General features: G+C 40.5%; 1 protein-coding gene across 4 annotated transcripts in view; it reads right to left on the bottom strand.

Annotated features, from left to right (window-relative positions):
* The window catches only part of TTLL7 (tubulin tyrosine ligase like 7), a 75525-nt gene that overhangs the window by 19798 nt on the left and 43027 nt on the right, over nt 1-12700 (bottom strand). For 2 of the 4 annotated variants that reach the window (XM_048496588.1, XM_048496590.1), the window contains exons 15-17: nt 12372-12552; nt 3488-3759; nt 184-318 (exon numbers count right to left, since the gene is read on the bottom strand). In XM_048496588.1, the coding sequence (XP_048352545.1) occupies nt 184-318; nt 3488-3759; nt 12372-12552 (588 nt within the window). Of the gene's footprint in view, nt 1-150; nt 319-3487; nt 3760-12371; nt 12553-12700 lie in introns of all 4 variants that reach the window. The other 2 variants (XM_048496591.1, XM_048496589.1) reach the window with 2 other exon arrangements.

Genomic DNA, 12700 nt, shown 5'->3' with positions numbered 1-12700 from the left:
TTAACATTTCCTAGAGATCAACATAATTTATTCTATCATTAAAAAGAGTTGTTGATTATATATGTACCTATTTTTAAAATGCATATAATATATGAGGCGTTTCATTTTGCACTTTTGCCCCCCTTAAAAATGTAACCCTGGTAGATGGACCCAGTCGGGTCTTCTCGTGGCCTTAATACTTACATCTTCAAGTATTAATTCAGCTTCTGCAGTTGTTTTCCCAGGAAACCTGATCTTCATTTCATTAAAAATGACCAGAGTCTCCCTGGTTAATGCCTCCTCTTGCTCTTTTGTCTTCTGGTACAACAGAGTTTCACCCTGGGGGGCACAAAATGGGACAAGATCTATCTTAGTGAACAGAGGCCCATTACAACATTTCAGACACTGAAACTCAGAAGCAAATCATAGACATTCCTTACAAACACTTTTATTAATATAAACAAAGCAGAGTGGTATGTTTATTCAAGAACAACATTCATGGCCAAACCCTGATGTTAGGAGTTTGGTACTGAATTCAAAAGATCCAGAATTTTAGTGTGTGTCCATAATCCAGAGCAGGGATGTATAAGCCTGGTTGTTCATTTCTTGCCTAGAGCTATATAAAGAATATCAGAGGGTCACATTAAAAAAATTCACTAGAATTAACTAATACAAGCATTCTGTGAGAAAAGGCAAGCTTCAAACAAGGGCAAATGCATACTGATCAAAGCTTTCTACCGTATTAGCACATTAATAATAAAATCAATAATATCCTGATGCAGTTAAAGGTTTTTTTTTAATATAATCCATAAAATGGCTAAGAAAGAACTTTAAAATGACTAATGCAGAAGCATGCTGAAACAGGGAACTGCTATGAAACAACAGATCACCTTGGACTTAACATATTCACGACACTACATGTTAATTTTGTTTTGAAATTATGTGAATTTATTACCTAGACAACTGCATCTGGTTTCTTATACTGTTCTATCTCTAACTTAATGCCTCTGGTGCACTGATTATGCCATCTATATTTACACCACTGCCCTAACTCCTTCTGCTGCGAGGTAAATCCAATTGATCTCACTGAAACTTACTTCTGAGCCAGCATGTTTAAAATTACAGCCTTGATTTCTGCTGATTTGTGGAACTAATTCTCAATCCAAAAACGACTCACTAAATCTATTATCTCACAATTCAATAACACAAGCACCTCATCTTTTCCCAAATAATTACTTTTTCAGCATACTAAGTAATTATTGATTTCCTTGTGGGGGGGGGGGGGGCAGATGCAATGCATTATTTGTGGTTACATAAGCAATAACGCAGTGCTACGCACCTGAAACATAGCCCATACAATTGCCATTAGTTTCTAGTCCTTCTCCTCTGCAGATAATTCTATGTACCTTATTTAAAGAAATAGAACTCCAACTCTAACGAACACACATAGCCTGAAGCATGAGCTCTCTTGAAAAAGACAAAGCATTCCCAACAGAAAAGTCACACTGCATGCCAAACATTTTTTATGTGGGACACTCCATTTCTAAAAAAAGTTCAATAGTGGCAGACTGACTTCACATATATAAGAAATACTTTTAAAATCTTGTTCTAGCTTCACCGAGAAATCCTAAGAGTGCTGTATTTTCAAAGTCAGCAGGATTGAGGACAGGGGTGAATGACTTAACATTTAAACTGGAGTGTAATATCATTTTACTGTTGCTACAACAGTTATTATATAGGGGCTCTTATCTAATTTTTGCTTTTAGTCATTTGCAGTTTTATAAGGCTGGATCCTATTGTTTTTATCCTGACTTGAAAGCCACTCATGGCTTGACAGCCATTTTGGTAGGATAAAAATCTCAAGACATGAATCAATACACACATATGCCTAGCTCATGAACCCTGCCAAGGAACTGCATCCAACAAAGTCAAATGATGATTTGAAGTGTATGTCGAGATGGGTGGAATGTTAACCAGTCAATATACTTCAGTCATGATGCAGTAATAATTTTCCTATGGTTTCTTTTCAGGCCGCTTCTGTAATAATATATGACTGAAGGAAGTGCCTGGACAGGGACAATGGCAGAACTCCAAAGAGAGTACAAGTGTTGGCCCACCTGGACACCGACAACATTTATATAAGAAGAAGCCATGCCCATACATTATTTTAGGAACATAGGAAAAAGTCAAAGCCATTTGCCTCACTTGCTGCCAAAATAAGGTAAATTAACCTAACCATACCACCACAATATTTCTTATGCTTCAGTCTATGAAGTAGTAATGGAACACAAGTAGCTGCCAGTTTAAAGAAACCAGAAAAGACAGCTACCAGATCAATTTAAACATACTCGAGAATATCTCACTCTAAGAAGCCCTAGATCATTAAGAAGTTGGTCAAATTGCTCCACATGCAATGCTTGTATAAGTCCAGCCTCTCCTTTTCTCAGAAACTTGTTTGCTGTCTTAAGAACTGGAAACTTTCCTTCGCTTATCACCTGGTAGAACTTGCTAACTCCTTTCTCTAATATACAAATAGAACTTAAGTGTTAAGGTTTGCTGTGGGAATTTCCCTCTCTGAAAATCTCTTCTTGTTCAAAGATTTTGCTAGTTGTACTTTCAGTCCATCCACAGGAGTTGTACTTTCAGTCCATCCACAGGTTTAACCATCCTGGACAGATTTTTCCATTAGGTTCCAGAACACGATAAGAAGTAACCTGGATATTGGCTGTCTTGATATCTTAGTTCCCTTAGTAGATATTACATATACCCCACAGAAAACAAATCATTTCTAAAGTATCTATTGCTCAGAACTTCTAAGGAAATGTACGCTCATTTTCCTTTTTTACTTCATCTTCTTTAAAACTGTGGTGTATAAGGCTCTGCTTAGCATACTTATAAAACTGTTACCCCTAATAATACTCAAGACTCAACACTTCAGACTCAACAACATTTAAAAAAAAAACAATCCTCTTCCCGTGTTCACTCACCTACCTGCTTTTTGGCTCCACTGTCCCAGCCTCAGAATCCCATATGGAGCTCAGAGGCTGGAGCAGGCACAGGCTGTGTGTCTGGCTCTGCCAAGCTAAGATTGCAGCTCTGTGAAGAACTCCACTGCTGTGACCTCCAGCTTCCACATGGGACTCAAGAAGCAACCATCCTTGCCTCCCCACTGGAACACAAGTAAGTGAGGGGGAGTTGGAAGGGAAGAGATAGGGGAAATTTGATTTCAGGTCTAATGGACCTGAATTTTTTCAGGAATCCTGAATTTTCCAATATCCGGGATTCCCAAAAAAATTCCAAGTCTATTAGATCTCAATGTTACTGATCTTTTTAAACTGCACTGCCTTATGCAGTAGTTGCAGAACTGTTAATGTAAGGCTTGGATAATTAGGGGATAACACAGTGGAGCCCAAGTATTCATCTCAAATCTATTTTTAGCTTTGTTCTGTTTTACAGTCAGAACACATTGTTGTAAAAATTGACACCATTGTATTATTCACTAACTTACCACAGAAGAATGTACAGTACCCAGGTTGGCAGTGTGTGACATTTTGACTGCAGATGAACCTCTGTTTAAAGAGTGTGACCTACTCACAGAAGAAGGACGAGAGGTCTGTCCCATCAGCTTGGCAGAGAATGGACGGTTTTCAGCAGCTTGAATTTGCATAGACAATGTTGAAATAGATCGAGGGCAGCTTACAGAACGCCTTATAGGAGCTGATGATGTAGTAGATAAGCAAGAAGGAACTTTTTTTAAGGGCCGTTTCCAGTGCATTCTGCCTGCAAACAAATACAGTGTGGTTAACAATCAGTTCCCATACTTTCACAACACTGTTCCTAGAAATTCCCAAGTACTAACTAATTGTCGAAGGCTTTCACAGCCGGATTCAACTGGTTCTGGTGGGTTTTCCGGGCTGTGTTGCTGTGGTCTGGTGGATTTTGTTCCTAACATTTCACCTGCATCTGTGGCTGGCATCTTCAGAGGTGTATCACTTTTCTCTGTGATACACCTCTGAAGATGCCAGCCACAGATGCAGGCGAAACATTAGGAACAAAATCCACCAGATCACGGCCACACAGCCCGGAAAACCCACCAGAACTACCAACTTATTGTTTTTCCTCAAATATAAGCAATTCTCTTAAAAGATACTTCTCCAAACTTCCATGCATGTTCACTTGGATCCGTCTTGCTTATAAAGTAGGTCTATTCAAGGAGTATTCTGACTACTTTGGCCACTGTGGTGTAGTCGTTAATTTCACACTAGAATCTAGGGTTGCCAACTTGCAGGTGTTGGCTAGAGATCTCCTGAGATTACATTATCTCCAGGTGACTGAGATCGGTTCACCTGAGAAAATGACTGCTCTGAAAAACAGACTTTATGGCAGTGGTGGCGAACTTTTGGCACTCCAGAAGTTATGGGCTACAATTGGCCCTGCTGGCAGGGGCTGATGGGAATTGTAGTCCATAACATCTGGAGTGCCAAAGGTTCGCCACCACGGCTTTATGGCATTGTACCCCAATGATGTTCTTTCCCCCGCAAACCCCACCCTCTTCAGGTTCCACCCCTAAAATCTCTAGCTTTTCGCAAACCCAGAAATGGCAACCCTACTAGGACTGAGGAGACCCAAGTTTGAATTGGCATTCAGACCCGAGGTTACCCAATACGATTCCATGCCAGTCACACACACTCAGCTAAACCTACCTCTCAGGGTTGTTGTGAAGATAAAATAAAGAGAATTATACAAACTGCACTGCATCCATTGGAGAGAAAGATGAGGTATAAATGAAGTAAGTAAATAAAACAGTTATGGGAAGAAGTCTTGCTCACGCAGCAGAACATTAATCCTCAATTTCCTTCTAAAACCTAAATCCCACATCAATATCTCAGTAGCAATTAGTTGTTCAAAAATTGAAAGAAATCATTGAGGAATTTATGGTAGCAATAACCACACCAGCCTCTTAACAAATCAAAGCAACATTTCTGTGCTAAATATCCTATCGGCTTGCCTGATCCCATATGCACACATGCACAATAAGCTTAAATGGGAAGACCTGGAGTTTGCTCAGAATCTGAAAGAGTTGCTGAACAAGGTTTCTAGTAATTAAGAGCTGGGCTTTCAATGTTCTGAATACTTCCTTACTCAGAGACATGAGGCAGAACATTTTCTGAAGCTTTATTTTTCATTATTTCATTAAATCACAGCAATGAATGGATGCCACTGCTGGCACAAGTATTAAGCAAGCCTGTCAATTTCAGAGTTGTAATTACATGTTTTTTGGATTATTATCCCTAGAATTTGTATGAGAGCATATAGGTAAATTTAATTTGCTGAACTAATAATGGTTGCAGAACTACAAATTCCACAGCTAAGTTATTGTTTTGTTTCTTATAAAGTAGATAGTGAACAAAAAACACCATGAACACATGATACCAGCACTCCTGTATCCAGTACTGCTGAATAAATTGTCAGGATATTGAAAATTGCAAGGTGGTCATATGCTGGTCTAGAATGACTGGAATGTAACAGTCAGCAGAATTGTAAAGGTCGGAGCCTCTCTGTCTGGGTCTGCAGTGATTGGCATGTAACAGTCAGCAGAATTGTAAAGGTCGGAGCCTCTCTGTCTGGGTCTGCAGTGATTGGAATGTAACAGTTAGCAGAAGTGAAAAGGTCACAGGCCAGGATGATTAGATCATCTAGCTAATGATTTGCTGGACAAAACTATATAAGAAGACTGCATACCCAATTCAGTACCTCTCCTTCACCTTCAGGTTCGGGCTCAGATTGTTGTCAGAGTAGAGAGTGGATAGTTATTGTTATTTTTGTTCCTTTGAGAAACAAGAGATAAGTATTCCTGTTGGAACTAAATCTACTGTCTGAGTGTTTCTTTTTCTTATACTGCAATGAAGTTACCTCCTGTTCTAGCAAGGGTTTGAGTTGGCACCTAAGTCCTTCAGCTGTGTGCACTAGGCCAACAATTTAGGATTTATCAGGGCCCAGTATCCTAAATCCACTGAAGCTAGAGAGTGTCGATAGGGGCAGTGTGACCACGATGACATCCACCATGTGCAGTTTGCCTTTTGAACGGCTGACTGCAGGGAACTACTCAGCATGGAGTGTGAAAATGCAGAGCTTTTCTCATAATGTGAAGATTTATATGGGCTGTAGTCGGAGGACCCCGCAGACGGTAACCCAGGCACAGCAGCAGAGCAGAGGGAAAAAGATGCCAGAGCCAAGGCGTCCATAATGTTGGCTGATGGAAAACTCCCAGCTCATCTATCTACGGGCTGCTGAGAAGGCTTCTGACTGCTGGAAGGTGTGTTGAAGGACCTGTACCGAGACGACCAGACTGCTGGTTCCAAGAGTAATCTTGACCGAAGACGTTTATACAATTTGAAGGCTGAAAGGAGGTGAAAAATGTGGCCGAACCATGTCCAACAGCTACGCGTACACTATTCACCGGTAGAGGCTGGAAGACAGAGGCATGACTTTCACTGAACAGCATACGGGGCCCACTATATTGTACTATCTCCCATACATGACAGCTGGCACAATTTTGTCTATAGTATGCAGAGCATAAAGGAAGATGATTTGACTCTCCTAGACTATGTGACTGCACTGGCTTCTGGAGCTCCAGAAACAAAGAGAGTTTTGCTGCAGAAGCCACAGCCAGAGAGAAGCCTGCTGCTTTCCAGAGGAACCCCAAAAGTGGAAACTCCAGCTTTCCCTGAACTGCTCCAAGGTCATATGCAGTTCGCTGTTGTTTCCGTTGTGGAAACTGCTACTAATCATCTTCTTCTCCACGGAGAATGCCCACAGAAGGGGGAGAAGAAGGGGCCAGCTAAAGGACAACGAGGGAAGAGGAAAGAAGGAGCACTACTTGACGGCATTGTTGAGAACTGAATGTCCAGAGAAACCAAACCCACATCTGGCTCTTGGACTCTGCCTGCTCAGAGCATGTAATAAGTGAAATGCTCATCACCTTATTGACTGAGGAGTCCAAGGCAAATGTGAAGCTTATGTCAGCTTGGCCGATGGATCACCAGAAGCTGCTGTTACGCTTGCAAGGAACTGCCTACATTACCATGCCTAGGTAAAAAAGTTGCAAAATGTGTTGTGTGTTTCCTGGACTGGATTTTTTGTTTTGTTGCGCGTCTCAAGTTTAGCTGAACAAGGGGTACAAAACTATATTTGATAGACATAGGGTTGTACAGTATGAGCAGAATGACATAGAGTGTGCAAAAGGTACACTCTCGACAAAATGTATGTTATGACTGACTAAAGGGCAAAATGAAAATGTAATGAATGTTTCAGAGTCTAGCTAATAAGCCTGTATGCATGATGATGATTGTGTGCACTATCTTCACAGAGTCCTAGGACATGCAAGTTTTGCCACCATCAAATAGCAGTTGGCAAAAGTATGTGATTTGAGTGTAAAGCACCTTGCCAAAGCATTCCTATGCGAAGACTGTTGTTCAGTCTAGCTGGTAGTGGGGTTAAGGTGAAATCCTATCCAATCCCCAAAAGAGCTACAGACAAATGGAAGAGACCATTTTGAGAACTAGTCCATGCAGACTTAACGCTAACCTTTTCCAAATCAAGCTGTAGGGGGAGTTAATGATATATATTTCTACGCTGATTGATGATTATAGCGAGATATTCTTACTGTTTGCTGTTGAAATCTAAGGATGAAGCCTTTACAAGGTTTACCCATGAATGGGTCTCAATGATTGAAGCGGAGGTTCCCTCACAAGGTGTGCTTGCACTGCAATCTGAAGCAGAAGGCGTGTGAGTTCATGGGGAACAAATTCCAAAACATGGCTGACACAGAAAGTTGTATTAGCCACAGGAGGAACAAATCCGTTCCAGCCCGGCTACGAAAATGGCGTGGCCTGGAGAGGAGACTAGGCATTCTTCAAACAATGTCGCGGGGATTGCATGATAAATGATGCCAAGGTTTCCATTCTCCCATTCTCTGGGGAGGAGGCTGTCTTAGCCGCCACACATGTGAAATAAACAGGTTGTGGAGTTCAAGAGACATCAATGAAACACCATTTTTCAGAATGTTTGGCAAAAGGCCTTCCCTGAAACACCTTAGAATCATTTGGGAGGTTTTGCTAACGTCCTTATTCCCCAGACAGCAACGGAAAAAAAAAGGACAAAGAAATGGCAGAGACTGCGCTTTGTAGACCAATAATGCGCAGAATACCAAAGGCTATATATAATTTTCATTGGTCATGGAAGAAATTGCTATCTGTATGCAGATGCCAACTTTGAAAAGCTTGTACAAGGTTGGGAACATGTGCATCAAAACTCTGGAAGTGTTCTTTACCACTCAGTAAAGGCTCGCCACATGACACAAGCACCTAGTGACAGGCATTGACAACCCACCACTCCCCTGTTCAAAAGGTCACACATCTGCTCCGAAAGTCTTAAGCAACAACAGAACAGTGATAGTGATCAGGAAGGAAGCCAGGGAGAGGAGGGGCTTGGAGCAAACTGGAGAAATAGCTATACCGCACTTCCAGATCAGAAAGAGCAAAATAAAGGCATACCACCAAAAGGTTTATGGTACACAGAAGTGAGAGTGTGCCAATTAGGGGACAGGAACCACAAGGTTTCCACTTATGATATGTTGAAATGTCCACCTGAGGAACAGGAAAAATGGAATCAGGCTATGGACAATGAGTTTGAATCCTTGGTGAACTTAAAAGTGTTTAACATTGACTGGATAAACCTACTGATAAGCCGATCATAGGTGCAAGATGGGTATACAGGCGTAAACCTATGCCCGATGGGATTCTTATGTAAATATAAAGCAAGATTAGTCGCGACTAAGGCTTCTCTCAAACAAAGGTTTGACGGTTATGAGTCAGACTCTATAACTCACTGCAAAGAGGCAGAATCGATGAGATTAGTGATTGCTCTGGCTGAGCAAAGAGACTTTAAAATGAGAGCACTTTGATTTTAAGAAACAGCTTATTGTAAAAATGCTAGATTTGCAAGAGACCCATATACATGAAGCTACAAGCACCAGGTTATGAGCATGAACAAGTTGATAAAGTTTATAAAATTTCAATACAAAGCTTTGTACCGGGCTGAAACAGTCAGCCAGATGTTGGAACAGGTGCATACACAAAGCATTATGTGAAATGAAATTTGACCAAGGAGTATTGGTCCGATGCCTGTATATATACCAGAGGTACTGGTGATGATGATGTATCATTTTGATGGATTTATGTTGATGATCTCTGTGTGGTTGCAAAACAGACAGACAACCAACTCAAACAACTTTACACTGAGTTAAGTAAACACTTTAAGCTGAAAGACCTGGGGTATCTAAAGCAATACCTGGGTATTCAAAGGTCCAGTGGTAAATCTGAAGAAGGGGATGTGTTTCTGACAACAAAAAACAAAAGATAGAGGAGTGTCATACCATAAAAAGCTGGTCTGCAAGATGCCAAAAGTGGCACAAAACTCCCAAAATGAGTAGGCTGATTTTTGTAAGCAAGATAACAGCAAAGCATTTGAAAGGCAAGACCTATGGATCGTTCTCTTTAATTTGGCAGCCTGCTGCACATTGCTAACCCTTTCAGACAAGAGATTCAGACATGAAAGCTTTTTGCTGTAGGTTTGTTATTAAGTACAGAACAGTTGCAAACCCTACTACAAGGAGAAAGACTGGCAGGGGCTAAAAAAGAGTAGTGGATTCGCTACTTGAAGGGAACTGCTAACTATGGTTTACATACTTCTTCTAACCAAAACAATAAGGACTTAAGTGGTGTGTCAAAGGACGAGCTCATTTGCAACGAGGACTCAGGATGTAGGATGTCAGTGAGTGGATTATTAGCTATATGCCAATATGGCAGCCATCCGATTTGTTGGAGATCTCGAAGCTCACAAACAACGGTTGCCACTCTCAACTGCTGAGGCAGAGTATCGCGGCTCTTAATGAGGGGCATGCAATGAGCTACAGGTAATGGGTCATGCAGTTGCTAAAAGACCTGGGTGGGAGAAATGTGAACAACCTATAACAGCTTTTGAAGACTCACAGACATCGTATATAGCCACCATGGCGAAGAGAAACTTAAAACAACTTAAAAAGTCAGGTACTAAACATGTAGCTGTGAAATTCCAAAAATGTAAAACAACTGACTTTACAGTCAAATATGATTAAAGTTGCAGTACTGTGGGAATCATCCTGCAAACATAAATGCCGATTTTAACAAAAGCCATTACCAATACAGAAAAACATAAATGAACTTCTGGTGTTCTGGTTTTGGGTTTACAGTAGATCGTACAATTTGGCAAGGACTCTGTACAAAGATGCAGTTTCGAGGAATAAGGCAACTCTGTGTACTGGACTATGTACTCAAGCCTATGTAAAATGAGTGTAAGGAATGTGAATGACTTTTGTTTGTAGATTATTTTGTTTTGTAAATATTATGTAATGAGGGCAACCCATTCCAACCAGATATGAGAAGGGGTGTCAGGATATTGAAAATTGCAAGGTGGTCATATGCTGGTCTAGAATGACTGGAATGGAACAGTCAGCAGGATTGTAAAGGTCGGAGCCTCTCTGTCTGGGTCTGCAGGGATTGGCATGTAACAGTCAGCAGAATTGTAAAGGTCGGAGCCTCTCTGTCTGGGTCTGCAGTGATTGGCATGTAACAGTCAGCAGAAGTGAAAAGGTCACAGGCCAGGATGATTAGATCATCTAGCTAATGATTTGCTGGACAAAACTATATAAGAAGACTGCATACCCAATTCAGTACCTCTCCTTCACCTTCAGGTTCGGGCTCAGATTGTTGTCAGAGTAGAGAGTGGATAGTTATTGTTATTTTTGTTCCTTTGAGAAACAAGAGATAAAGTATTCCTGTTGGAACTAAATCTACTGTCTGAGTGTTTCTTTTTCTTATACTGCAAGCAGTTACCTCCTGTTCTAGCAAGGGTGAGTTGGCACCTAGTCCTTCAGCTGTGCACTAGGCCAACATAAATCTGGCCAGTGTGAAAAGTCATCCAATTCAAACCACTAAATCACAAATCACTACAGTAAAATCAACAGAGAAAGAGAGTTCAGTCATGGGGATGCTAATATGTTGGGACTGTATTTTATCAAATGGAATGATCATTCTAAATTTAAGTTCCTGTCCTTCAGCTCAAATACAATGCTGAAATACAATATAGTTTCACCAGAGGTATTCCTCAGCGAGTAGACATTATTACTTCAGCAGTTTGGGACAGAATCGAGCTCCTGCTACTACTTATATAATTATTCTATTCAGATCTTCCAAGTCTTCCAAACACTGCTTTGCCAGCTCAAATACCTTCAGCAACACTCAAGACGGCAACCCCGATGATGAAGAACCAGGCAGCTCAAGCATCATTCTCTGATATCCATCCCAGCTTACCTGTCTCAGACTGCATCTAATTCTAATTTACAAAGCTTCTAAGACCGTGTCTTAAAAATCAGCAAAGTTCTCGAGGAACAGAAAAAAAATTCTAAGAAACTGAGGACTACAGAAAGCACAAGATGATTTATCCCAAGCCAAATATTTTCTAGAACTTGGTTTCAAACTAAGTTGTTCAGAATAGCTGCAGCTCACTCTTACAGGAAATAATAAAGTGCAACACTGGGGGACAACCAGATTATTCTGATAGAACCAGATTATTCATCTTCTTTACATGGGATGCCTTAGCCTGTAGAGACTGAGAAGGCTGGATATCTGTATTCACAGACAAATGTGGTGTACCCTTCAATTAGCAAGAATGCTGTAATGAACAGGATGACTTCCCACTGGCAATTTTCCATCTTAACAATGGGCATTTTACTAGTTCTAAGTAAACAGCAGAAACACATTCCTCAGTGGGCTCCCTGATTCAAATGTTTAAGAAATGAGGGATGGTACCATCTAAGAATGTATGGGGAAGATTCTATGTTGAAACTTGTTTCCAAAATATAATCTCCCTACAAAATGAGAATATATGTTAAACTCTTCCACATCCAGGTGATGTGGGACAGAGAAAAAGTGAGAGGAAGAAACCATAAATGGTACCTTTCCACAAGAGGAAAAAGTGTATATGTTGAACTCTTTGGGTACCCCACCCATTCAGTTACCATATTACCATGGATTATGTGTAAAGAATATCCTATGGCTATTTTGAGATTTATTACATGATTTGGAGTACATTTCAGTTACAGAAGAGGAGAACTGGAAGAGTATCCCAAAAACTGAAGGGCAAATCAGAACATCTTTTTGTATACCTCAGTTCCACTTCTGAATAGAAAACAATCAATAGTTGAGAGCAGCTTTTTAGAATTCAGCAGTCAGAGGCACAGCTGTAAAATATTTTCATTTGAATTTCATTAACATGGTTTTTACTTAACTTACTGGATCGTTCTATTAATTTCCTGTCATCGAGATCATATGTTACTTTTTTCTCTCTCTTCTCATTCTGATCTTTTTCACCTTCCTCTTCCCATTCAGAAACATCACTACTGCTTTCACAGCTACTGCCACTGCTGTCATTCTTCTTTAAGAACTGTGCACTCTCCGGCATTGAATAGAGGGGCTAGGGCAAAAAGAAAAAAGTATTAAGAATCTTCTGCTCCCCCTTTTATTGTAATCAATTTCATTTTGATTATTCTAGCACAGAATATTCTGCTGATGTCTGTGTGATAAACTGATTTGCTAGCGCAAGAGGGTTTTAGGTGTATCTG

This window comes from Sphaerodactylus townsendi, linkage group LG05 (genome assembly GCF_021028975.2).
Source record: "Sphaerodactylus townsendi isolate TG3544 linkage group LG05, MPM_Stown_v2.3, whole genome shotgun sequence".
Taxonomy (NCBI): Eukaryota; Metazoa; Chordata; class Lepidosauria; order Squamata; family Sphaerodactylidae; genus Sphaerodactylus; species Sphaerodactylus townsendi.
This window is presented reverse-complemented; position numbering and strand designations above follow the sequence as displayed.